Here is a 25,889-nt window from a genome sequence, read left to right on the forward strand (position 1 = left end):
ACTACAGGGAGTGGGGCCTGGAAGGTGGGCGAAGCTCTCTGGAGTCAGAGAAGGTTTGTTCGTGGTAAACATTTAACGGGTAGGTGTGATTCAATCAACTATCAAGTACCTTCCCAGCTCTTCCTCACTGCAGGCATCGAGGGAGCGGGAGCAGAACTTTCTGCATCTCCCTTCTCTGAAACCATGAGCCCCAGAGCAAGATGATAAGGGAGAGGTCAGAGTAAAGCCTGCTGTTGAGACACGAAGCAGGTGTGGAGGGCCGGAGGAGGTGGGCAGAAAAGGGTGGAGGGGCAAAAACGCGGGAGCTGCACGCTGTCGGCGGCCATCACGCTGCGGTGCCCAGGACCAGCCTCTTTAAGGGCCTAGCAGTAGCTGGCGCAAAGCGGGGTGTTCTGAGCCACGGGGCGCCCAGGACGGCACCTCCTCGCCTTTGAGCCAGTCTAGTTGTGCAGCGCGCGGCAGCGCCCTCTAGCGGCCGCAGACGCGGTGCTACCCGGGGTTGAGCGCTCGAGCCTAGCTGCGCGGTGGGAGAGGGAGCTACAGGAGTAGGCATCTCGCGAGAACAAGAGCCTTATTTGAGCGCATGCGCCAGTTCCCTTACTCTCTTTTCCGGTTACTGCGGCGCGAGAATCATGAGGTGAGTGGCGCTTGGGAAGCTATCCACCGTCATCCGCGACTCCTGGCACCGTGGTAGGGAGGGGGACTTGCCGGCTGAATCGGTGGTGGTTTTTGCCCCTGCTTCGCTGAGGGGCATTTCTCGCCGGGCGTCGTCCTGCGCTGCCTGGCGTTCGAGTCCGACTCTCTGGGACTTGCATCGAAGTCGCACTCAAAAGGCCTGACGTGGTGTCCGGAATGCCCGCGGGGTGCTTTTGAAGGCCCGAGGCTTCCGATCACACCGAAGCTTCCAGGTGCCAATCCGGGCCTCGCAGGTGCTGAGAGCTCGTCTTGTTTCTCTCTCGCAGCAGCAAAGTGTCCCGCGACACCCTGTACGAGGCGGTGCGGGAAGTCCTGCACGGGAACCAGCGCAAGCGCCGGAAGTAAGCGGGGCTTGATGGGGAGGGCAGCGGCGTGCGAGCCGCGGGCGGCGTCCTCACTCTGTCGCCTTCTCTAAGGTTTTTGGAGACGGTGGAGCTGCAGATCAGCCTGAAGAACTACGACCCTCAGAAGGACAAACGCTTCTCGGGCACCGTCAGGTTGGCACCGCTCTGACCCCACCCAGCCCTCCTTGCCCCGCCGTGCCTTTCGCCACCTTCTAGGCCCCTGTTGAGCTGAAGGCGGGCGGACGGCCATGGCGGCACGGACGCGCTTGGGTAGTTCAGACCCCCTGCCCCGGGCAGGCGTGGCTGGACGGACCCCCACCCTGGGTCTTAAAATAAGAGGGGAGGCGTGGGGAGGCCTTGGCCGAGCCCGCCGGCTAGTTTGAGAAGCCAGGCTAGCTGTTGGTGAATGTGGACGTTCTGAGTAAGGCTCCGTGGCTGCCGCGGCCCCAGACCCCTTCACCTGCTTTGGAAACCCAGGCGGGGCTTGACCTGTTCTGTCCCCTAAAACGCAGGCTTAAGTCCACTCCCCGCCCCAAGTTCTCCGTGTGTGTTTTGGGGGACCAGCAGCACTGTGATGAGGCCAAGGCAGTGGATATTCCCCACATGGACATTGAGGCGCTGAAGAAACTCAACAAGAATAAGAAGTTAGTCAAGAAGCTGGGTGAGTGTGGCTTGGGTTGGTTTTGTATTTGGCCAGACTGTTGTCATGGGACTGGTAGAGAAGAGACGTGGCTGCCATTTGGATTTTAAAATGATGGAAGAGGGGGCAGAGAATCATGGAAAAGACGTGTTGTGGTGAGTTGACTTAAGTGATAGTTTTAACCTATATTTGCTTTGAGGATTCTTTATAAGCAGGTGAGCTCCTCTAAGCTCACCAGTCAGGTGAGTTAGGATTTATGCTTAAAGCTCCCTTCTTTCTTTTCTTCATCTTTACCCGGTGTAAGCATTTCACAGAGAGGAAACTGGTACTCTGGTTATCCTGTAACTAGGAAGTAGGCAGTATTTGAACTCCTGGAGTTTTAACCAGTGTGTGCATTTGCTATTAGAACATGGGAATGGGTCAGCCTGAGCTTCTGACAACAAGTTCATGTAAATGTTGAGCCAGTAAAAGTCCAAAGGATAGAGATAAGCTGGAATAAGGAGAGGGTTAAAAAGACTTGGTATGTGGGGCCGGGGAGGGAATAGAGTTTGGTGGTTAGAGGCCACTTTCGTGGTTGGTTGACAGCTGTTTGAAGGTTGCCTTTGGGGGCCAGTTCCTAAGATCCAGTGGCTTCTTTTTACCAGCCAAGAAGTATGATGCCTTTTTGGCTTCAGAATCTCTGATCAAGCAGATCCCACGAATCCTGGGCCCAGGCCTGAATAAGGCTGGCAAGTTTCCTTCCTTGCTGACCCACAATGAGAACATGGTGGCCAAAGTGGATGAAGTGAAGTCTACCATCAAATTCCAGATGAAGAAGGTAAGGAGGTCTGACTACCATGCGGTTAAGTCTTGGTGATGGTAGGCAGTACCAGTCCTGAAGTTTACCCCCATTCTCTGAATGGGAGCTCTGGTTTGCAGAATTTCTGTGGATACTTAGGACATGTGACAGTCCCTGAGCAGAACTGAAGCTTTGCACATAGCCCTGGTCTTTTGGCCTGGGGTTGTTCCTGTTCATTAGGGTCACTGGAGTTGGGGGAGGAATGGGTGGAGCCTGTAGATATGTCTGCTCTGGTTCTTTTCCATCTAGCCACCAGCCTGATTTGACTTTACCCTTCCCGCAGGTGCTGTGTCTAGCAGTGGCTGTTGGCCACGTGAAGATGACAGATGATGAGCTCGTGTACAACATCCACTTAGCAGTCAATTTCCTGGTGTCCTTGCTCAAGAAGAATTGGCAGAACGTCCGGGCTTTGTACATCAAGAGCACCATGGGCAAGCCCCAGCGCCTGTACTAAGGCACAGTTCAATAAATCCTAGTGCTACTGTTACCTGGGCTTCCTGTGACTAGGGAGAGGGAGGTGCTTTGTGAGCTGACATCGGGTGCAGTTTCTGGCACCCCCTGGTGGGTGGTCATGTTCTCCATACTGCAAAAAAGGAAGTGTACATTCTGTCTTCAAAACCATATAGTCTTATATTTGGATATTTTATAACTATTAATAGTAGGGCTGCTGAACCTTGAGAAGGGAAGATCTGGGCTAAGACTCCAGCCTGTAGTGCTTCCACTGTGTACTAGTGGAAGGAGAGGGGTAGGACCTTAACACTGAGGACATGGATTCAGCTCTAGGCAGCATGCTGCTTAGCCTGAAGTATGTTTAACCTGAAGTTGCTTTTCTGTACATCATGCTTTGATTCCGTGGGTTTCTTGTTGTGTCCCTCTAAGTTGTACATCTTGGTTCTTGGTAGGGATCACAAAAACTGTTCCAAATGGAGATTGGGTTCCTAGATTCTTCATATGGGAGTGGTGCACTTGATTTGTCTGTCTGACCCTAAATTTAAATACTCTTATATTCAGAGCAGTAATTTACTCTGAGATGCTTAGGAAGACACAAGTAGTAGGTAGACCTGTACAATATTGTAATTGCCCCTGTTTCCTAGGCAAGCTTAGCAAATGGGCTGTGGATCCTTCCAGACCCTCTGCTCTCCAAGTAGCCTCCCCGCCCTTGACCTGATGCCCTACCCTGGTGGAGGTTTTGTGTTTGTTTTTTTAAGATTTTACCTGAGGAAGGAGAAGCAGACTCCCCAGTGGAAGGGTGGGGGTGGGGGATGAGGCAAGGCGAGGCACTGCTCAATCCAGAACATTGGGATCATGACCTGAGCCAAAGGCAGTCTGAGGCACCGGGCATCTTTTCCTATTGGAGTTCTTGCCTCCTGCACCCAGTACGGGAAGGTGGGTTTTGGTGCAGAACATACCTGTAACTTGACTTAAGTCTGCTTCATTTAACTTTGGTAAAATAACAAGTTCATCCCTCCATCTTAATATAGCTGAAGCTTAATTTTGGTTTAGGTCGGGGGATTGAGCCCTTTAATGGGCACGTAGGATTATCCCTTTGCCCCTCCCGTTCACTAAAATGAATGGGTAGACTTTTTTTAAAAAATTTTTTTAAAAATTTTTTTAAAAAATTAAAAATTTTTTTTAAAATCCAAAGCATAATCAGAATGTACCTCAAAACAAGCTTGAGCCATGAATGATAAACAAGATTCTCACCAATCACCAATTTTAGCTTTTAAGTTATAGTAATTTTGCTTAAAGGTAAAATGGGTACAATCTAATCTTGGAATGAACCTTGAATTTGGGTTCTCGGGGTTGATAGGTGTAGTTTGCTCCTTCCTCTGGTCTGTTACCAGAGTATTAGGAGTGATAAAATACCTAGGCTTGTCAGACAGTGGTCCAGAGGGAGGGGAAAAAAGCTGGCATATGAAACTTAGGACCCAGTTTTATTGGAAGAAGCTTTATGCAAAGTAAAAGTGATTGGGAGTTTACATATGTTGGCCATGTTTAACTCAGAGGGAAATTATTATCTGGGATTTTCTGAAGTTATGTGATCTTCGTAATCAGAAGGAAAAAAAATACTAACGAAACAAAGATATTTTGACGACAGAAGGAATGTAATCAGGATTGACATCTGCCTGGTCTCACTGTGTGCACTCAGGCACTGAATACAGCAGGCCTGAGAGCCACCGGCAGAACAAACCCTCTCAAGCTGGCTGAGTTGGGCCACAACTGCACCTCTGGCAACCAATCCTGAGGGCCTCAGTGGACAGGGTTCTGAGCCCAAGACCAGAGAGACCATTTCTGTTACACCAGCCACGGTGCTGTTTCGACAACACGAGACCAAAAAAAACAAGGGGTTTTTTGTTTTTGTTTTAAAGATCTTATTTGATAGAGATCACAAATAGGCAGAGAGGCAGAAAGGCCCAATGTGGGCCTCGATCCCAGGAGGACCTGAGCCAAAGACAGGCTTTAACCCACTGAGCCACCCAGGTGCCCAAGCCAAGGGTTTTAGAGGTGGTTTCTCCCAACCTCCCATGCATACTCCCACTATTTACCGGGCGTGAGGAGACGGCCTGTGATTTGCCTGTGGCTAGAACCCCTTCCACTCCCTGAGTTTGAATCCCGCTTCTCCCATTCGGGAGGCATGTGAGCCTGAATGAGTCCATTCTCTCAAATTGTCTCATTCGAAATCTGATGGCACCCACCTAAAAGACAGTAGGACTAAATGCTGATGCTTTGCACAGTGCCAGGCTCTTGGTGCTCAAACAGCAGGTGCAAGATGGCTGCAGAAAGTTGGGTTCCAGCCCCAGCATGCAAATACCTACTTGCTTGGTTCATTAGGTGCTGATGAATGGGGAGAACAAGGTGGCTTCAAAATTAGTCCTGCCCTCCTGTTTGAACTGAGCCAAGGATTAAACGTTTTTTAAAAGTTCTGGAAACTTGGGGGGAAGGTAAGTGGGCGTTTTTAGAAAATTACTTGGGAACTTGAGTCACCTGGATTTAAATTCTACCCATTCTATCAAGCCTTAGGTACTGGGGTAGGAGTCCTTAAAAACCCACTATACTAAGCAAATGCTGACTCACTACTTTTGCTGGGCTGTGGGGAATCTAGAGCCCTGGGACCTGCTCCCCAGAGGCTCAAATTACCACAATAAAGAGTAGGCAGCAGAAGGGAAAGCAAAGGGAAAACACGTGTGGAGGCCAACTGATTCCACTGTGAATGAAGTTGGCTATTTTAACCATCAGTCTAAAGCTTAGTGTGCACCTGAGTGAATTTTCAGGGTTCAGGTATCTGGGGAACCCCATTTCTCAGGCATTTATGCTACAGGGAAATAAAGAGCTCGGGTGAAACCTCAGTGCCTAGGCTTTGACCGTGGAACTGGCTAAAAAAATGGCATTCCCTCTTTCCTGGGAACATCAGAATGGGAATGGGGCAGGAAAGACAGAACTACCATCCTGGTTGTTGGGGTCCAGCCATCTTGGCCCTTCCTTGTAGCTTCCCACAGAACCCTGAGAAGGGGAGAGTCACTTCTGGGAGAGGGCCTTGGGCTCATGAGACAACTTACTCTGGGTCCTTCCTTCAGGACCTTGAAATTAGTCATCACGGATCTCTGACTTCTGGCTCTCATATATTTGTGTCGGGGGAGGAGGAGGGGATGGGGCAGAGCAGGGTGGGGTTGGGGGAGACAAGCAAACTCAACTCCTATCTCAGTTGAGTTCTCTGCATGAGACCTATATGATTTTAAAAGAAATTAACCGAAGGCTGTTTACTCCGGGATAGTGAAAGCCACAACACACGTGATGATGCCTCAAGCACCCAGTAAATAGAATTACCTGTTAGCCCAGAGATTGGATTTTGCATCCAGTCCTAGGTCAGCACATGGTCTGGCCTAGGGTCCTTCATAAACCACTTTCTGACTCCACGACCCCCCACCCACCTGCCTGGAGTTCTAGGCACTGTCCCCATCTTGCAAGTGACAACAAAAAGCTACTTGATGATTTAGTCTACCAGGTGCATGGACTTGAGAGTCAGGCTGACCAGATTCAAATCTTGGTATATAGCCAGTGACCGGTTCAATGAAGAGAACCTTTAACTTCATCTGCAAACTTGGTTGAGCAAATGGAAATATAGGATGTTCACTTAAATCTAAGCCTTAGATAAATAACTTATGTCCCCTTACCCTCCCCTTTCTCTGGTCCCTGCTGTATGAGTACAAGCCGGCTCAGCGGGGAGAGCAGGGCTCAGCCAGGCAGACAGGAACATGTTGGAATCTGGCTTCTGCTAGCAGCCATTCCCTCAGGAAAGCACTCATCCTCCCTGAGGCTCTCTTCTCTGCTATCCAGTGAGAACCAGGAGTAGCCACATGAAGACTGGGGATTGAGCAGGGGCTCCATCTCAGAAGTGTGTGACCTTGGGCAAGTCACTTCAAAGAGACAATTAACAACTGAACCTAGGCCAGCACTGGGCACATTTTAGCATTCAACTCCCAGCAGGAAGGCGTCAGAGAAAGGAGTCTGCAAAACTTTAAGGGATCTTTGAATCATACCTATTTTGAGTGTGGGTATGGATGCCCCCCCACAAGCCAAGATGGGCAAGGGTAAGTGGGTGGGGTGACACATCAGGATCTAATCTGGCAGGAGCACCAACATGAAGATAATCCAATCTGGAGAAGTCTGTCACACACTGGTCACACAACTAACCCACAAACAAATAACTTTAATTTTTTTTCTTTTTCTTTTTTTTTTTTTTTTTTTGGAGCAGGAGCCGGGCCTTGAGGACCCCTGCCCCAGCCCTGTGCCATGTTTACGATATAACCCATCACAGCTGGATTTAAAAAATACACAAAAAAATATAATATACATTATAAAACCTAGGTTGGGGTTGGAAGTGGCCTGAGCGATATGCAAACTGTGAGGACCTTCAGGAAGCTCAGGGGCAGGCCATGTAAGGAAGGGAAGGGGCACAGTACTTCATATGAAACTCGTAAATGCCCAGAGGCGGCTGGTAGACAGGCCAGGCCGGCTGAGGGGCCTGGGTGTTGGAGAGGGGCAGCAGGGAAAGGGTGAACCTTCAGTCCCAAAACTGGGTCTGGGGAGCTGCTGCTCCAGGCCTGGGAAACTGGAGGTGGAGAGAAACGTAAGGGAGTGAACGCACCGAGGGTTCACCAAATCCATGTCTTGGCCATCTGAAAATACCAAATCCTCCTGCTACCCCTTGTCCCTGGAACGCTGGTCTGCCCATAGGCGGGGACTCCAGCTTCCTACTTGACCCGCCGAGCTATTTTGGAGCCTGCCCCTGGGGGCCTTCTCTGGTCAGGAAGGTGCTGAGGGGCTCAGGTCCCAGATGTGGGCTGGGGCAGCTTGGAGGAGGTCCGCATAGGGGCTCCTGAGGCCCTGGCCACACTACGGGCTGACAGAGGGCACCTAACAGGTGCCAAGTACCTGCTGCTCCTCTTTTCCTGCTGGTCAGAAGCAGCTGCTCCCCTGAAAGGTGCCCCCCAACCTGGCTGGCTCCAGCCCCCTGTACAGACCCTGTCTCTCACCCCCTGTGGCTGCTCTCCCACTCCAGGGAGGTAGTGTATACCTGGGCTCTGGGGACAGGCAGCCCCGGGTAAGAATTCCAACTCTGCCCCCCTTGCACCGGTCTCTCAACTTCTCGGAGTCTCAGCCCATCACATGAGACATCCAGACCCATGCTCACCTTGCAGGGTCTGAGAACAGGGCCAGGCACAGTGCAGGTACAAGAAGGTGTGGGCCCCTCTCTCATCTTCTCACCATAGCCCCAACTCAACACTCTCCTTCCTGGAGCCTCTGCACTCTGACCCCCTTGATCTCCATTCTACCCTCCCCTGCCGGCCACACATGCCTGAGCCCGAAGGGGTTGGAGCCCGCTCATTGGAGGCTGGGCAGAGCTGGGTGATGGTTCAGCATCCGGAGCGGGCTGCCCCACCACAGAGCCCTCCTCTCTTCTCCCACAATTAAAGCGCAGAACAGTGGCAGGGAGTGTGTGTGCTGGGTGGCAGGTGGGGAGGCCTCCTGGGTCCTGGGCCTGAGGCCTGGTAGGCAGGATGAGTCCTCAATCCCAGACCTCTGGAGGTGGGAGTTGGGTGGGGGTGGGGGGCCAGGCAGGTGTGTGGAAAAGATGCTTGTCCTGGATCCTGGTACTGGGGCCAAGAGTGGCCTAGTCTTTGACGAGCTTGTAGACATGGTGCTGGGCCCCATGCTCGCTGGTGGAGACTTCGAAGACGAAAGCAATGACGAGCAGGGTCTCCTGGGAGTCCCGGCTGGTGACCACCTGGGGGCCAATAGGAGGATGCAAGGGATCAGGTGGCACAGGGCCACCGCTGGCCAAGGGGGTAGGAGGACTAGGGGGAGGTGGGTGGGATTGGGCCTGAGCCTGAGAAGACCCTTCTCCTTTCTGGACAGCAGTCTTCTCAACCGAGCACTGGGGCTGCCCCCCACCTTAAGTGAGGCCCCCGTGCCCCCCACGCACCCTATACCCGCCCCCAACCTGCAGGATGGTGAAATTCTCCAGCACGCTGTTCATCATGTACTTCTCCGGCAGGTGCTTCAGCTTGTGGATGAAATTGATCATGTACTCGCACATGGGGGAGCGATGGATGCGGTACACGAAGCGGCCGTTCTCCAGCCTGGCGTACTCCGTCTGTGTGTGGCACAGGGAAGGCGTCACCCAACGGGCCTGCTCCCTGCCCCTCTGCGCCACCCCGGGCCCCCACTCACCTCTACCTTCTCCACCACCTGCTTGCCAAAGGAGCACACCTTGGTGGAGACGCTGATGGTCATGCTGTCGGCCGAGCTGTACTGAGAGCTGACCCCATAGAAGGCTCCGGGGCCCTCCTGGATGGTGCTGTTGAGGTCCGCCTGGGAAGGGGTGGAGGTGTGAGCCAGGCCAGCGTCAGGTGTGGGCCAAGGCCAGGGGAGGCTTTGCCGAGGACAGGGGAGGCTCGCCGAGCCACATCGGTGTTCCACCCCAGGGCCCATCATTAAGGCCAGCGCCCTGCCCACAGGCCACAGGGTCCCCTGTGGGCGGGGTAGGCCTGGTGCGCTGAATGGGTTGGGGAAGAGGTGGTCGGGAGCAGAGAGGGCAGCTCACCCAGAACTTAACGAGGAAGAAGGCGTTAGAGGGCCCCTTCTCATAGAGTTCCTTCAGTCCACCTTTCTTCTCCGGGAACTTGTCATAGATCTGTCGCACATCGACAGCCTCCAGCGGCGGGTCGGAGAAGGCGGGGTTCGTCTGGCCGATGTGCACGAAGAGGTGTTTGCTGTACTGTGGGGAGGGCCCGGGACGGGGTCAGGAGAACACGCGGGGCCGCGGGCCTGAGGGCTGCACTGGGACACGACTGCCCCGGGGCTTCCCCGGCCCGGGCCCCCAGAGCCGTGGCCCTGGCCCACCACGCCAGGGTCTCCCAGGCTTGCGCAAATCCTCACCCCCACCCTCAGGCACGTTACCGTGTCGGGGTCTCGCTGCACCTCCATGAAGGCGGAATATTCAAGGAGCCGCAGCCGGGAGGAGGCGATGGTGCGGTCCTGCCACACGGGCACGGAGGCAGCAGCTGGGGGGAGCGGGGTCAGGGGCTCGTAACCTGGGAGGGCGAGATGGACCCTCAACTGCATGGGCGTGTGCTCACATCCGGAGCTGCCCCCGGCTGCAGTGAGCCGAGCCATTGTGCTAACTACAATATGGGGCCCTTTTCGGGTAGGAACATGGGCGGCACCCCCACCCCTCTGCCCCATCTCCTTATGCAGTGTACAACCCGCACAACTGTGCACGGTGGCCCCAGGTACTATACATAGGCGGGGGGTAGTTTAGAGGTCACTGTTAATGTGTATTCAAACGGAAAAGTAAAAAGGGAAAAATAAAAACTATCCTGAATCCCAATACCCAGACAGAGTGCTCCTCTGTTAAGATTTTGGTGTATCTCTGGAGAAGAATTTTATAAACATACATAAATGTAGTATCTTCACTGATATGTACGACATTGCAAAAGGTAAGGGGCCTGTCCCTGACGGTCCCAATGCCCTATCAATACCACGCCCCTCTCCCTCCCCCTATAAACACATGCAGGCCTTGGCCACCCCCCCCCCCCCCCCGCCTTCTGAGCAGCTGAGTGGGTGTGCAGGGGCATTAAGGGTCTTGTGCAGGGGACTTACTGCTGAGCGTCGGCGGCAGGGGTGGCTGGATGGGGTAGGCTGGCTGTGCAAAGGGCTTGATGCTGCAGACAGGAGTGCAGCCTGGTTAGAGGGTCACTCCCCCCCAACACCACCCTGATCTGGTCTCCACAGGGAGCCACCCCACCTATCTGCAAAGGCCCAGAAGTGCATGTAGAGAGGCTAAATCTCCCGCTTTGGGTTTTCTCCACACTTGAGCTTTTATGAAACCCTGCTGCATCTTACAACTGAGGTGCACGCTGAATGCGGCCTTTAAACCCCACCCTGAGAGCTGCCCATGAAACTGAGGGTGTGTCTGAGGATGAAAGTCCTCTTAGAACTGAGGGAACCCAGCACATTCAACTCCCCCATGTGCTGACTCGGAGACTGACCCAGGGAGCAACCGAGGGAGAAGTGACCAAAGGGCAAACGGACGGCAAGTGGACGAGGAGGTGGATGAATGAACAAACACATGAGAGAACAGACAGATGTGTGGCTCTCTTCCGGGTGCTCCCCATCCTCTATTTTTGAACTAAAGCTTGGAAGCCAGCTCAAAGAGGACATCCCAGTGGCGAGGGTGTGAGAGGGATGGGCCACAATACTCACTCCTGAGAGGGTCCAGGCTGCTGTCCCAGGAGAGGGGGGTTGCTCCAGAACTAGAGAGAGGGGACAAAGACCAGGGGCCCGGCCCCTCAGCATCCAAGACCTACCGCCACCGCCCAGCCCCAAAGGCCCTCCCTCACCTCAGCAACCCCCACCCCTCCCAGGCCCCCTGTACCCGTGAGGAAGTGGAGAAGACGGCTTGGGGCAGAGGGGAGGGTGGGCTGAACTTGTTCTGTAGGACGCTGGCGGAGACAATCTGGGCGGATGACATGGAGGCCATGCTCTGGAGGGCTTTGTCCTTGGAGACCTGGTCCTGGGGAGGAGAGAGGCCGTGTGAGGATGGGCCAGGTCAGAGATGGGGCTGGGGCTTGCCTTGGGGCCCCTCCCAGGTCCTAGAGCTCTGTTGTGTTGGCTCAGGAGAGTCTCAGCCCCTGCCGGGGCCTATCTCCTGAGTACATCACCCCTCTGAGCACAGTCCATTTTGAGACATTATTTTATTTTATTCCATAACCCAGTATATACCCAAACATTTCCCCTTATGTTATCTGTCATGCACTCCTCTATTTCCTATTCTGTGTCATCACTGGTTCTCAAAGTATGGTCTGTGGACAGATGGTACCAGCATCACTTGGAAGCTTAGAAATGCAAATTCTCGGGCCCCAGCCCAGACCCACTGATTCAAAAACTCTGCAGGGGAAGCCCAGAAATCTGTCTTCACCAGCCCTCCCAGCAATTCTGATGCGTGCTAAAGTTTGAGAACCACTCTATCTCATTTTTAAACAGTGCTGGTTGCCAACCCTATTAAGTTGATTTCACAATTCATACTTTGGAAATCCTGTGTTAGGTGCTCTCCCCCTGACCTCATCCCCCAGGGGAGGGGCAGACTACTCACCAGGTTCATGGCCTGCAAAGGAGAGGGAAGGTAGATTAGAAGAGGCACACAAGAGGGTGACATAGGGTAGGGACGCGACCTCCTCCACCCCCATCCACTCAACAGCCACTAGCCTCTTGGGTCTCAGGATCCCAGAGGAGCTCAGAGGCAGTTGTGGACCCTCCTCCCACCTCCCCACTGCTACCCAAGGGGAGGGCTTGCTAGCTGGGGGTGCCCTGCAAAGGGCAGGATTTGAGGGAGGGCAGGCTGGAGACCTAGAAGGCGGACCACGCTGGTGCCCCCGGGGGTCTGTCCGTGTCCTCTGGAGCTGTGATACAGGCCCAGGGGCCTGGAGCGCGAGGCCCAGCCTGCTGTGCAGCCGAGAAGCAGGGAGAAGCCACAGTTTACAGGGGCCCTGAGCCTGTGCTTTGAGATCCTCTGCTGCAGGGCAGCCAGGATTGAGCATCCAGTGCAAGGAAGAGCCAGGGCCACCACAGCAGCTCTACTGGCCAGTGTGCCCGTGTCTCCTCCTGCCCATCTGAAGGCCCCGTGCAATTAACAAGCAGCAATTAGGAAGGAGGAAAAGGAAAAGGAAGAAGAGAGGTGGGCCTTAGTGGCCCCCGGATGGTCTTCCTCTCCCTCACTATAGGGCTGGCTGTCACCCTGGGCTTCTGCTTAGTCTCCAAGGGCTGAGACCCTCTGTAGCCAGAAGTGGCCTTTGGGCTTCATGCTGCTGTTTGCGTTTGAGACACCCTCCAACCCACCATAGCCCTCCAGCTGCCTCTCTGCCCTGCGCTCAGAAAGCAGCAGGGCCAGGCCAAGTGGCAGGGGAACCCCTACCTTTAGCTTGGACTGAATCTCTCGAGATTTCCGCCTGGCTAGAACCTGCAAGTGGCTAGAGACCTGTAGAAAGAGAGAGAAAGAGAGAAAAAGAGAAGAAAGGGCAGAAGAGGCAAGAATAGAGCTTCAGCCAGAAAAGAGGCATAGTGAGAGCCGGCCGTAGCAGAGGCCTGAGCTGTGCAGAGATAGCGGTGGAGGCGCCGAGGAGGGACCGGAGGCCCTGGTCAGGTGCCCAACATACCTTGATGCCAACCTGGTACTCCCGCACCTTCTTCCGAGCTAGAACCTGTATGTGGCTGGACACCTAGGGGCCGCCCCGCGCCCCGCCAGAGAGGAAAACACAGACAGTGAGGAGGCACAGCATGGGGTGGTCATGGGCAAGGAGCATCCCAGCCCTTGTCTCTGGGACCAAATGGAAGCCAGGGGGAACCATGGGGCCCTTGTAAGCAGACATCCCTGAACCCTGCTAATTCTCTGCTCTCTTCTTGGCCCTATTTTGATCAAGAGCCTGCCATAGCCTCTAGGACCACTGCATACAGTTGTACAGGTCATTCACTGCACAAGAGGATCTAACCCAGTAAGGGCTAAAATCCAGCCCAAGCTCTGCCACTTAAGTTATGTGCCCTGGTGCCAGGCTGCCATTTAACCCAGAGAAGGGATATCTTTTTATTTTTCCAAGATGAATGACTTTTTTTCACTGATATTCTTAGAGGGGCACCTTTTTCTTATCTTTTTTTCTTCTTTCAAGGTTCTTTATTTATTCAAGTCATCTTAACACCCAATGCAGGGCTCAAACTCACAACCCTGGCTCTACTGCCTGAGCTGGCCAGGCGCCCTGAGATACTTTTCTCTGACTGGCATCACCAACAGCCATAACATAACAGCCATAACCAACAGCTCCTGCTGGACATCAGATCATCCATCTGGGCCATGGCTTCCATGAAAGCTCTCCCTGCCCCACTGCCAGGACATGGTCAAGGGTCTGACCCTTAAGCCTCAAAGAACCTATTTTCCCCAGGAAAACAGAAGGGAACACATGGATCCCCAAGGCTGCTTCACTTGAGCTCCTGATATACAATGGCTGTGGGCTTTCTCTGCAAAGTTGTTTTTATCCCCACTAAGATACAGCTTCTTTTGCTTTTTAATCATAACCTGAAAGTTACTATGTCTGTTGTTTCCCCACAGCGCCCCACCACCACTAGCTGGTTAGGACCCAGATGGCTGTGCCTCAGTCTACCTCATTGGGCCCCAGAATCAGATGTTTGTCCAGCAGGGTTACCTGTCACTTCCTATGATGACAACGGTGACATTTACTGAGGCACTAGACTGTTCTCAGCATTTTACACATACCTCATCTGACCTGTACTAAGAAGTCAGTCCTAAAATAATCCCCCAAGTTACAGATGAAGAAACCCGAGCACAGAGCAGTTAAGCAGTTTATCCAAGGTCACACAGTGGAGGGCTGGAGCTAGGGTTTGAACCTAGGCGGCCTGACTCCCGAGCCAACTTGCTCCACCACCAAGCTATGCTCCCAGGATTCTTCTGACCCTTAGCACAGAGGACCACTGCCAAACGGTCAAGACTGTGACAGCTGAAAGTCACATGGGACTTAATCCTAATGTAATATTTAGCTGTTTTTCCAGCATGGAGGCATTGCATTTGCTATTAATTGCTGTATGTATCTCTAAAAACCCTAACACTGCATTTTTTCAACCAAAAGTGAGACAAAAACCCTGGTCTGTCATCTGGTTGCTCTTTGCAACACATAAAGATGTGCTCTGTCCTCGCAAACATAGGATGGGTCTGTCTGTCCTATCTATCTACCTACTGACTTATCTAATTTTTCTTAAGACTTCATTATTTAAAGTAATTTCTATACCCTATGTGGGACTCAAACTCATGACCCCAAGATGAAGAGTCATCTGCTCTACTGACTAGCCAGCCAGGCGCTCTGGCTTTCTGCTCTTCAAGATGTAACATTAATGACAATAGCAGCGGCACATTCTTCCATCATGCTTACTCTGTTCTAAGTGTCTTCCCATATTAGCTAATTTAATGGCCGAGGAACAGAAACTGAGGGGAAGGCACCCCTTGCTCACAGGTGGGGGTGAGGGTATTTGAACTTGGGGATTTGATGAGTCAGCCCTCCCCACTACAGTCCCAGGCTGCAGGAACAGGGCCCCTGTGGGTGGGGTCCCCCTGCTGTATCCCTAGCGCCAAGCACAGAGGCAGAGCTCTAGAATTTGCTCACTGAATAAACACTGCCCCAGGAGAAAGATTGATAAACGCCGGAGCAAATGGGGGAGGCCCCTGCTCCCATAACGAGGGCGTGGACTCAGAACCTTCGAGATGGTGGGATGGGACGGGTCGGCTTTGTCATCTGCACATGTAGGGATCTGGCAAAGTGGGGGTGCCAGGTCCAAACCCCACCAGACAGGGAGGGTGGGAGGGCCGAGGATCAGAGGCACCCTCTGGTCCTCCAGTCTCTGCGCCTAGCCTGCCTCTCTCCCGGGCACCCCTGCACATCAGCCACCCCAAGCAGCCCCCTTTCTGGGTTTCCTGCAGGATGGGAAGCCGCCCAGTCATCTCTCCCTGCCACCACTGCCTCCCTCAACCTTGCCACCACACTGGCCACCACCACAGCGGACTTCTGTCCCTGCCTCTGCCTGGCTCTCCCTCATCCGTTGCCCCAGCTGCTCCCGGGCCAGCATTCCTCGACAGCTGCCACCTGCCACTCCCTGTTCTAGTCCCTTCCATGGCACCCAGCTGCCCCGGGGGGAAAGCTGTCCCTCAGGCCTCTGGCCAACCTCTCTCCCTGTCCTCAGCACTTCCCACCCCTCTCTCCATGCACCGCACTGCTGACGGATGGCTCTTTCCGCCCAGTGGACTCAATCCTGGATCCACTGCCTACCAGCTGACCTGGAGGAAGTTACTTAATGCCCCCCTGCCCCCATGTCTTCATCTGGAAGATGGAAAGGATTACTAGACCTACCTCCGAGGCTGCTGCAAGGAATACACAGATTCACATAACCTTAAGCACCCTGGGGGTTCAGGGATTCAAAGGATATCTGACTTCCTCAGCCTGCTAGAACCTCTCCCCTTTTCTCTGCCAGGCTGAACCCCAAATTCCATCTTAAAAATGCACAGCAACCCCCTCCTCCCTTCCCCTACCGGGTCTAGGCTCTGACAACACACACTCACTCTGGGCTTGGCCATGCTGCCCTGCTCTGCACCCGTGTGTCACTATCACCGTCTGCCTCGCTGACTGTGGGGGGGGCCACTCCGGGCAGTGACCACACCGGCCTGCCCCATGGGGCTCATCTCTGGTCACTGACCCCCAAGGCCTTGGGCGGCGTGGTGGCTGCTTAGAGAGGGCGGCGTCTCCTTCTCTACAGGCCGGGGAGTGTGAAGTCCCTCAGGAGAGGAAGGGGGACAGGGAGGGGCCGATGGTGGCAGATGAGGGTGCGCACGTGGGCAGAGGGCCCGGAGCGCGCATCCTCCTCTCCCTACCTGTTTTCTTGTCCGAGTCTTCCCGGTCCTCAGTTTAATGTAGCGTGCAATCAGCTCATTTCGACCTGGCATGGGGTGAGAGAAAAATGAAGAGTTGGCCACGGGGGGCTGCTGGTGGCTGCAGACCCCACACCCTCTGTTGCAAAACACACAGACCCCCTCCCCCATCACCACCCTTCTGCCCCCTCCCCACCCTCTTCACTTCAGGAGGCACACGCAGGTGTGTGAGAGGTGGCGGGGAGCCCTAGGACCTGGGCGGCTGTTGGCTGAGGGAGGTGTGAGTAGGGGGCAGCAGGGTGGGAGGGGACAAGGTCAGGGGCCCAACAGGTTTCCCTGCAGAAAGACAGCTGGGCTGCTCACTCCTAGACCTGGTGGCACCTCCATCCCCCTCTGTGCACAACGGGAGTTCGGAATCTCTAAGTGTAAGCATCTGTGTGCGATCGAGGCCTGCTGCACATGTCCCCAAAAGTCTGAAAGATGGGTTCCTGTCCTAGATGTCCTTGCAATGAGGGGACACCCTGGACAAGTCCCCTCCCTTCTCTGGCGAAACGGGCAGGAAGGGCTCAGTGTGTTCAGTATACCTCTCACACAGATGGCCTGTGTTAGGATGTCCCTGAGCCCATCACTGTGTCCCTGAGCCTGTCACCCCCATGTCCTGGCTTACCAGTGTCTCTCCTGCCCTGTGAGGTGCTGACAGATGCTGATTCAATACCTTTTATCCCCCCAGTCCAGGCCCCCAGACCCCAACCCCACAAGCTCCCCATAAGGGCCACATTCTCCAGATTCCTCCTCCATGACAGAACCAGCCCCACTGCTCCTCCCTTCCTGCCTGCCCCTCTCCACCCCACTCCCTCCGCCCTGTCTAAACATACCCTGTGGGGCTGCCCCGGCCATCTGGGAGGTAGCCATCGGGGAAGCACCCGGGGACATCTGCCTGCCTTGGGAGGGGGCTCCAGGGCTCCAGTGGGCGCGGCACAGTTGCTGGGGACAGGGGCTGCGGCAGCCCTTACCACTTGGCCCAGCTGTCTCCTTTCCACACCCCACCACGATATTAGCCGCCAGGATGGGACAGGCCCAGGGCCTGCCTCACTCAGCCATAGGCTGCCATGGAGGGTTGGAGGGAGCTGGCAAGCAGCCAGGCCCAGAAGGGTTGAGTTATCCCAAAAATGCAGCTCTGGGAGAGCCCTCTCAGGGCTGGACAAGAGGGGGACACTCCCTTCTGGAGGCAAGAGATGGGCAAGGTGGCAGACAGCAGGCCAGGAGAGCAAGAGAGAGCTGGGGCGGGGGGGGGTGTCTGAGGAATGAAGGAGTCCCCGTGTCCCTTCAGCCCTCTTCCTAACACAGGCCCTTGTCACAGCGTGGCCTGCTCTGACCCCATATCCATACGCTGGACAGAACTCGCCAGTAGGACACCCCGGTCTCACCCCTCGGGCTTCCCCACATGTGGGAAGGGACCCCCTCCCAGGCCTTTCTGGAGCACCAGGCTCTGACCCAGTTTCCTATGTCCACTGAGTCACCCTGAAACCTGCAGGCCAGCAGGGGGAGGAGAGGAGGAGCAGACGGGGTGTCAAGGTGTGGGCCCCAATCTGGTGGAGGGGGCCAGCCTGGCTTGTTTATGAGGAGGACCCAGACACACAGGCTCACACGCCCAGACTCGCCCGTGGCGGGCTGGCAGGCGGCCCCACAGGACTTCGCCAAACCGGTTGGGTGAGGGGGCAGAGAGCAGGGGGAGGGGCGGGAGGGCCAGGCTGCCTCCTCCAGCCACAGCCAGTGTCCCGTGTCTCCCTACACGCACCGTACATCTTGCCCTCGTCTGACAGGATGATCTTGCGGCGGCCGCAGGGTGGGTAGATGGCCAGGGCCTCCTGGAAGCTCTGCTCGATGTCGGGGCTCCACACGCCCTCTGCATCGTTGTCCAGCCCCTTGTCCAGGCCCTCAGGCCCATCCTCCCGGGCCTCCCCGGGGCTGCTGCTGGCATTCCAGCTGTTGGACGCTATTGTGCTGGTTGCTCTGGGCTCTGGGCCTGAGCCCACTGGGCCGCCGGAGCCTGCAGGGCAGACACAGACGGGTGAGGGCCGGGGCTCTCCCAGACCACAGTCATCTCCCAGCCGGGGGACAGGTGCTGCAGTTGGGGAGGTGGAGGCAACCAGGCTTATTCCGTGCTGTGCAGCCTTAATGAGTTACCTCACCTCTCTTAGCTTTGGTCCCCTAAGAGGGGGAAAAGGTCTCCTTGAGGTTGTGAGGCTTAAAATTAAATGAGGTCAGACAAAGGACCAACCACAATACCTCATATCTACACAGCACTTCTGCGGGCACAAAGCATATTCGTGTTCACTTAATCCTCAAAACTAAGGCAGGGAGGGCAAGGAGTGATACCCATTATTCAGAAGGGACACTGGGGCTTACAGTCGTGATGAACAGAGTTGCCAGGAAGATTGCTTGGCTCTGACTTTGCCAGATCTTTCCCCTGCCATCGGGGAAAGAGACCCCCAGCCCCCTCATTCTCGCCCCTAGCCTCAGTGCAACCCTGCTGAGGACCCCCTGTGGGAGGGGGAGGGCCTGGGACCCAGGAAGGGTATGGTTTTGACTTCCCTAAAAGATAACTCCCAGGAGCCCAGCAGAACCTAAACAGTGGGCAGAGACGCCCAGGAATCGCAAGGAGGGAGCGATGCTGGCCGGCAAGGGAGCAGCCGAGAAGGTGCCGGGCCCACAGCCTTGCTCAACCCCACTGGCTTCTCCATCCCACTTCCTGTTCCTGCACCTCCCGCCCCACAGCAGCCCATAAACCACCCACACGCCCGCCCCTGCCCTGGCCCACATCGCAGAAGAGCCAGGGCTCTCTAAGCTCCGAGTTCCCTGCACATGCCAGGCTGGGTTATTAACCGAGACCACACCCGGCAGGCCCCCCAACACACGTAGCTCCAAGGCTAGCCCCACACCCCCTTCAGCCTCGGACTCTGCATGCCCAGTGTCCGGGGAGCTTAGGAGCCCCAGATGGCTAGATCCAGGGACTTGGCTCTGGTCTGCAGGGAGAGCTAGGGTGGGGTCGGGGGGGTGGGCAGGGTAGAGGGGTGGGAGATCCTTCGGAAGCTGTGGAAAGGAATTCTTTCCCCTCAGACAAGAATTCCAGGTCCTGCCAAATGGATAGGGGTCCTCTGTGCTGGGCCACCTGCTTGTTTAGGGAGGCTTGACGAGCATCGCTAGTGGCATGGGATGGGGAGGGTCTAGGGGGCCGGATTATCAGATGGAAAGAGTCAAGACTATTACTCTAATGAGAACACCTGCCCCACATCAGGCCCTGTTCTGGGATTTTATACACATTGACTCATTTAATCCTCACGATAACCTATGCGGTGGAGACTATTATTAGCCTCACTTTACAGAGGAGGAAACCAGAGAACAGAGAGGTTAAGCAACTTGTCTGACACACAGCTTGGAAGAGCTAGAGCTGGGTTCTGAGCCGGGCACTCTGGCTTTAGTCTTCTAACCAGAGGGAATGAAGCCGAGAAGCTTCACCACCTGGAGCGAGAAAGGAGGCAACCACCCTGAGCCCGCCCAGGGGGCCCAGCTCTGGGCCTCCCCTCTAGCCCAGAGGCTGGAGCTGCTTCAAGGACCCCCACCCAGCTGTAGCCCTTTCTGTGAGGCCCCCAAGACCAGGAGGAAGAGCTCTCCCACACCAGAGGCAGCCAGGGAGAGGGGAAGCCTTGCTCCTGACCAATGAGAGGGGCCATACTCCTCCATTCCCAGGCCATTCTCCCCAAGCCCCCCCACCCCCCAGGAAGCTAGATCCCTATCCCCTCCTCAACTCCTGAGGCCAAGTTCTTGGAATAAAAATGTGAGGGCACAGAGACTCTGGGAGCCCAGGGGCGCCCATATTGAGGTAGTTGAGAGCCTCCCCCAGGATATGACACTGCCACAGGCTGTCAGAGGGGAGGCAGGAGAGGGGCTGCGGTGCTCTACAACCCCTCCCAGCAGAGTCCTCAACCCATTCCCCCCAAATCCTTTCTTGAGGCCTCCCTCAGAGCAGCAGGGGCCCAGTGCATGGGGGGCCCTGGCAGCCCCAGACTTTGCAAAGCAACTTTCCCGCCTCCCCTCTTCCAGGCAGTGCCCCCCCCCTTCTCAGGGTGATGTCAACCCCGCCCCGCCCCCTCAGGAGCACTGTGGCCAAATATGGCGAACACAGCAGGGCTTGGGAGCTGGGACAGACGGGGGGGGGGGGGGGGGGGGGCGCGGGGAGGCGGCCCCTGGCTGGGACCGCTGGCAGCTGGTGAGGGGGAGGGGAGCCCAGGGGGCGGCTGCAAGGACGAGTCAAGGAGACAAGTGGGACCACCGTCCCTTCCGCTGGCTCACGGGCACATGCAAGACTCACTTTCTAGGAACACTCCTGTGGGCAAAGGCACCAACACAGGGGCACACAGGTGACCCCCCCAACCCCGCACAACCAGGCACTGGAGCCCACGTAGGCAAGTATGCCTTGTGGGGGCCCGGACTGACATCCGGATGATAACTTTTTGTACCCCGGGGCCCAGGCACCCCTGTGGGTAACGGCGAGTGGGCAGCTGTGCCGGGCAGGGCACTGAACTGGGGTCCTTGTCCTGCTGCAGCGCTCAGGAGTCAGGCTGGAGGTTGTGGGAGGGGCACTGAAACCTGCCCACCCCCTTCTCTTTAAACCCTCACACTGCTGGGGACCCAGCCTGGGGGACTGCGGGCTCTTTGGACAGCTGCAGGTTGGCCTGGACAAACGCGGGGCTCAGGCACCCTGCAGGGGAGATGGTGGCCCCAGCCTAGGGCTGACCATCACATCATCCCCACCGTACAGAGCAGGGCTGGCAGGGGTGGGAGTCCCCTAGCTGCCTACTGGTGCTCATGCTGCTGTCCTGAACCTCTATGTGCTGGGCTGTGCCACCCAGAGGGGTGGGAGACTGGGAGGAGGACCCAAGTGAGGGACGAGGGGGTGGAGCCTGGGAGGGACTTGGGGGTGGGGTCAAGAGAGGGAGACAGACCCCGCCAGGCAGATAAGAAAATAGACAAGGGAGACAGGAGAGTCCCAGAGAATACCCAGAGACAAAATCCCCACAAAACCTCGGAGTGAGCCCCAGAGGAGAGATCCAGAGAGAGGCAGGCTGACAGAACAGGGAGGGTGCTAAAGAGAGTTGGATCCAGAGATGGTGGAGGCCGGAATCATGGCTGACAGACCCAGACAGACGGAGACCAAGACCGAGAGAGATGGAAGTACATAGCTAGTGGGCTAAAAAGGGCAGGAAGGGGGAAGATCAATAAACTCAGATGCAGTCAGTGAGGGAGGAGAGAGGGAAAGAGAGAGAGAGTTATGTACATATAAGCCGACAACAGAGCCCAGAGTTCAGGACAGACCCTAGAAGGAAGGAGTGTCAGGAAAGCCATTGCTGGGGCCCAGGGTCAGCCACAACAGGGCCATGTCCAGGACACCCCACTCCTGTCCCATCTGTCCCACGTCTTCAAGACCACCTCCTATGTCTCTCTTCAGAGGCCCGTTATTACCAAAGGCTGCAGGCCCCCACCCCTGGACCTGGGGCCCACTCTGCCTCTATCCTCCGTCAGACCAGCCATTCCGGCTTCACCTCTGTGAGGGCCCTCAGCTTTCTGAGGTCAGAAGGTGCCTCTGGGTGGCGGCAGGGATGGGAGCTAGGAGGCTTGGTGAGCAGGCTCTGGGGCCCCCGGGGGAGATAAGGGGCCCCTTGCTGCCCACTCCCCACCCTGGGGCCAGACTGCTGGAATAACTGGCTGGACAGCTCCAGTGATGGAGGCCTGCCCTGGGCAGCTGCACAGGTCCTAGCTCCCTCCCACCCCCAACCCCCACCCCAGGCCGCGGCAGCGGCAGCCTCCAGACCACCCAGCCCTACACCTCCCTTTCAAAGGAGTAGGGGAGACTGGCCTGAAGCTTGGGCTCCCCCAGCCCTCTGCTCTGACGGGGACGGAGACAAGGCCAGTCAAGGAAGGTGGGTGTCATCCCCAAGTCCCTGGCTACCCTTCCTTCCATACCAGTCCCACTGGGAGGACACACTGAGCCCAGTGACCCTCCTGGGTCTACTGGCCAGCAGCTGTCCACTCCTGCAGGGCCCACAGCTCTCATTTGGAGGGAGAACAGTCACTCAAAAGGAAGGAAGATTAGTGAAATCAGCAGTTGCATCCCGAATCTCCCACCCCAAACCTGGGCTGGGCTGACCCACTAGGGGGTTGAGGATGGGGAGGGAAGCTCCCCACCCCCTCTCCCTTTCCCTTCTTCCTTCTCACCCGCCCCCACAGCGGGGCCAGCTGTTCTCCAGCTGCCAGAGGCTCCCACCCTAGAAGGAGCCATGCTCTGGTTGGGACTGCAGAGGGGGCAGGAGGGGGATGGTGTCTGCCTTTAGCACAAGGACCCCTGGGGGACCCTGCCAAGTGGCCACACCCTGCCAGGCTGGGGAGGGAGTACCCTCCTCCCTGGGGCAGGGCCGAGATTTTTACAGGAGGAAGCAATTTGCAGAGCCCACTAGGAGGGAGGTGGGGAAGCCTCCTCCCCTCTCTCCCGCTTATTAATGTGCTTCCAATTTGTGAATCAAGACTCTGCACCCACCCACTCCCACTACTCAGGGCACAGGCTTCCTAGTGGACCAGAAGGGGCAGGATGCACCCCCCCAGCCTTTCTTGTCCAAAGCTCATCCTCACTGTCACCACCCCCTCACCAGTGTAGGAGAGTGGGAGGTAGAGTCTCCAAACCCTCAAACCTCCGCAGAGAGGAGGGAGGAGAGAGAGGAACGCCGGCAGTAGGAAATGTCCCTTCACCCCTACTCTAGGACTCTGTCCCATCTCATTTTTTTTTTTTTTTTAAACTCAGTCACCTCTATGCCCACTGTGGTACTCAAAACCACAACCCCGAGATTGAGAGTTGCACACTCTACCAACTGAGCCAGCCAGGCGCCTTCTGTCTCCTCTTGTCCCACGCCAGTGAGGGCCGGGTGTCCAGCCTGGGGGTGGGGGCGGCAGCCCATGGGTAGCTTGGTTAAGCGGGTTTCACAGTTGTCCACTGCCACGCCCGAGGGTCTCCTCTTAGCCTGCCCCAGCCTCTGGTACTCTGCGTCACCCGCCGAGCTGCCACCCATCATTCAGCTGATCCCCCACCACTGCGATAGTCACAGTGTCCTCTACAAACACCCAGGCTTCCTCGTGGCTCTGCTCGCTCACACACACATGCTCGCCTGCCACCGTCCAGCACATCCACGGTGACCTGTCCCTATCCTGTTCCTTCTTAAGCTTTTCATTGCGCTAACACATGTAACATCCCCTTTACCATTTTTAAGCGCACATCAGTGGCATTAAGTACTTTCTTTCTTTGTTTTTAAGGGTTCACCGTCCTCCGCGCAGATGCCCCAGGCATCAGGGTCATGGGCCTCCAAATATGTCACACACGGTCTCCCAGGCATGCCTGACTCAGCCCTGATGGCTGTCACCCATGCTGGCCCCGGGTCCCAGCAACCACAGAGAGTGCCCACCCACGGAGGCCCCCAAGTCCCCCACACCAGTCCCCTGATGTGTAGGGCTGCAGGGGCAGGGTCTAGAGGCCAGGGTCCCCCCCACACACTTTCTTCCCCACTCAGCTTCTCACACAGCTGCTTAGCGGCATGTCACCATGCATCTCCTCACACACGCCACACACCGTCCTAAGTTTTACACGTGTCCCGTACAGTTGCACACAGCCTGTCAGAGCTCCAAAAACCTGAGACCACTTCATGTGCTGCACACACACACACACATATACACACACACAAGCACGCACAGTATCATATGCGCTCACCCCTCAGCACCTGATGTCACACAGAATGACACCCGTTCTCGAACAATCGCAGTGTCCCTCACACACACAGAGCATCAGGATCCCTGCGGGGTCAGACCCAGGCTCACGCTGCTGGTCACTGAGAAGCCATGTCCCCTGTGGTGGCCACTCATAGAGACCATGCGTACAACTTCTTTCACACACACACACACACAGGACATCACTCATGGTGGCTCCCACGTACATACAGTATCAGTCACACACACCAGTGTTCTAAAGTCACGGGCAGTGTCACACAGTTTCTGTCCTGTACAAGTCCAGCCTCACATGCAGTCACAAGAACTGGTTTTAGCCGGTTCTCTCACACATGCACCCCCCACCGTCCCGGTCACCCACGCAGAATGTCCCACTCAGTTTCTCTCTCACACAAGTCCAGCGTCACACACGGTTGCACTCTCATTTCCCTCTATCGCTTCCTGTCCTTTCAAGCCTGGCAGGGAGCACAGGAAACAATCAGCACTCTAGGAAACCTCAAGGGCTGAGGCTTTGGGGACCTGTGGAGGGACAGGGATTCTCTGGCCTCCAGCCTCCTGTGGGACCCTTCAAGGACAGGCAAAGTCTGTTCCCCTCTCCGGTCCTCCCCTGAGGGGCAGCACCTCTCTTGCAGACAAGCCCAGGCTGGCATGACACCAGGACAGAGGTGAGGGCAGGGCAAGGCCCTGAGAATGGGGCTGAGTGTGATCTGCTGACCTCAGACCAGAGAGGCTCCCGCCATGGCTCCAGGGCTGCCTCTGAGGTCCATGGAGACCTGGACCCCACAACTTCTGCAGTTCCCACATAGGAAGAGACAGCAACCTCTTAGCTACTGCCACAGAAAGCTGCAGCATTTAGGGTTCTCCTCAAGGCTCCCCAGCAACCTGGGGTCTGGCACCCCAGATCCCTTTCCCACTCTCCTCATCGTGGGTGGACCCCTCTGCTCCTCAAGACTTCCTAAGTGAGGAGGTAGGCAAGACTGATAGCTTCAGTTCCCTTCCAGCTTCCACACTGAGCCCTTCAGAGGGTCTGGGAGTCAGGCAGAGAGGCAGGCCATCCATGTGAGCTCGCAACACAATTCACCCCGGCCAGCCTTGCCAGACCCCAGGGTCACTGCAGAGGGCAAGTTCCCCCAGCTCCACCTGGCTTCCCTGTTGCTCGATGCCTGCTGCCTGCAACCTTTTCAGCCATACTTCACCAGACTTACAAACTGCTCAGTCACCCCCTGGTTTGTCCTCACTTTCTTCCTTAGATCACTGATTGTCCACTCACCTCTCCAGACCTCACCAGGTTCATGGTCCATAATGGAAGGAGCAAGGCCCACTGACCAGAAGACCGAGACACTGGAAGGAGCTCAGAGATAGGGGACCTGAGAAGTCATTTGTTTTGAGCAGGGAAACTGAGGCCCAAGATGACACAGGTGGTTAAAGGCTCAGCTGGGACCAGATCTCTAATTTCTTGACATCCTCTCTGAGATGTCCCCTCCTGGTTCTAATGGTTCTAATATTTCCAGAATACAAAGGGTCCACAAACCTGAGCGAGGATGGGAGCACACAGACAGACGT

At 55.9% G+C, this 25,889-nt stretch overlaps 2 protein-coding genes across 2 annotated transcripts in view; one reads left to right on the forward strand and one right to left on the reverse strand.

Moving 5' to 3' along the window:
- The first annotated feature begins 545 nt into the window (after window positions 1-545).
- On the forward strand, window positions 546-3,005 carry RPL10A (ribosomal protein L10a). Its single transcript, XM_059400102.1, has 6 exons — window positions 546-637; window positions 963-1,037; window positions 1,113-1,193; window positions 1,553-1,701; window positions 2,325-2,497; window positions 2,802-3,005. The coding sequence occupies exons 1-6, from the start codon at window positions 633-635 to the stop codon at window positions 2,970-2,972; spliced, it is 654 nt and encodes a 217-aa protein (XP_059256085.1). The 5' UTR covers window positions 546-632; the 3' UTR covers window positions 2,973-3,005.
- A 4,201-nt stretch (window positions 3,006-7,206) lies between these two features.
- Window positions 7,207-25,889, reverse strand: part of TEAD3 (TEA domain transcription factor 3) — a 21,795-nt gene continuing 3,112 nt past the window's right edge. Inside the window, exons 4-16 of the mRNA XM_059401532.1 lie at window positions 18,298-18,549; window positions 16,503-16,567; window positions 13,234-13,296; window positions 12,993-13,055; window positions 12,174-12,185; window positions 11,457-11,594; window positions 11,285-11,334; window positions 10,682-10,743; window positions 9,980-10,113; window positions 9,624-9,797; window positions 9,251-9,391; window positions 9,021-9,173; window positions 7,207-8,804 (exon numbers count right to left, since the gene is read on the reverse strand). Coding sequence (XP_059257515.1) covers window positions 8,691-8,804; window positions 9,021-9,173; window positions 9,251-9,391; window positions 9,624-9,797; window positions 9,980-10,113; window positions 10,682-10,743; window positions 11,285-11,334; window positions 11,457-11,594; window positions 12,174-12,185; window positions 12,993-13,055; window positions 13,234-13,296; window positions 16,503-16,567; window positions 18,298-18,549 — 1,421 coding nt within the window. The 3' untranslated portion in view covers window positions 7,207-8,690. The remainder of the gene's footprint in view (window positions 8,805-9,020; window positions 9,174-9,250; window positions 9,392-9,623; window positions 9,798-9,979; window positions 10,114-10,681; window positions 10,744-11,284; window positions 11,335-11,456; window positions 11,595-12,173; window positions 12,186-12,992; window positions 13,056-13,233; window positions 13,297-16,502; window positions 16,568-18,297; window positions 18,550-25,889) is intronic.

The sequence above is a fragment of the Mustela nigripes genome, chromosome 5, assembly GCF_022355385.1.
Source record: "Mustela nigripes isolate SB6536 chromosome 5, MUSNIG.SB6536, whole genome shotgun sequence".
Lineage (NCBI taxonomy): Eukaryota > Metazoa > Chordata > Mammalia > Carnivora > Mustelidae > Mustela > Mustela nigripes.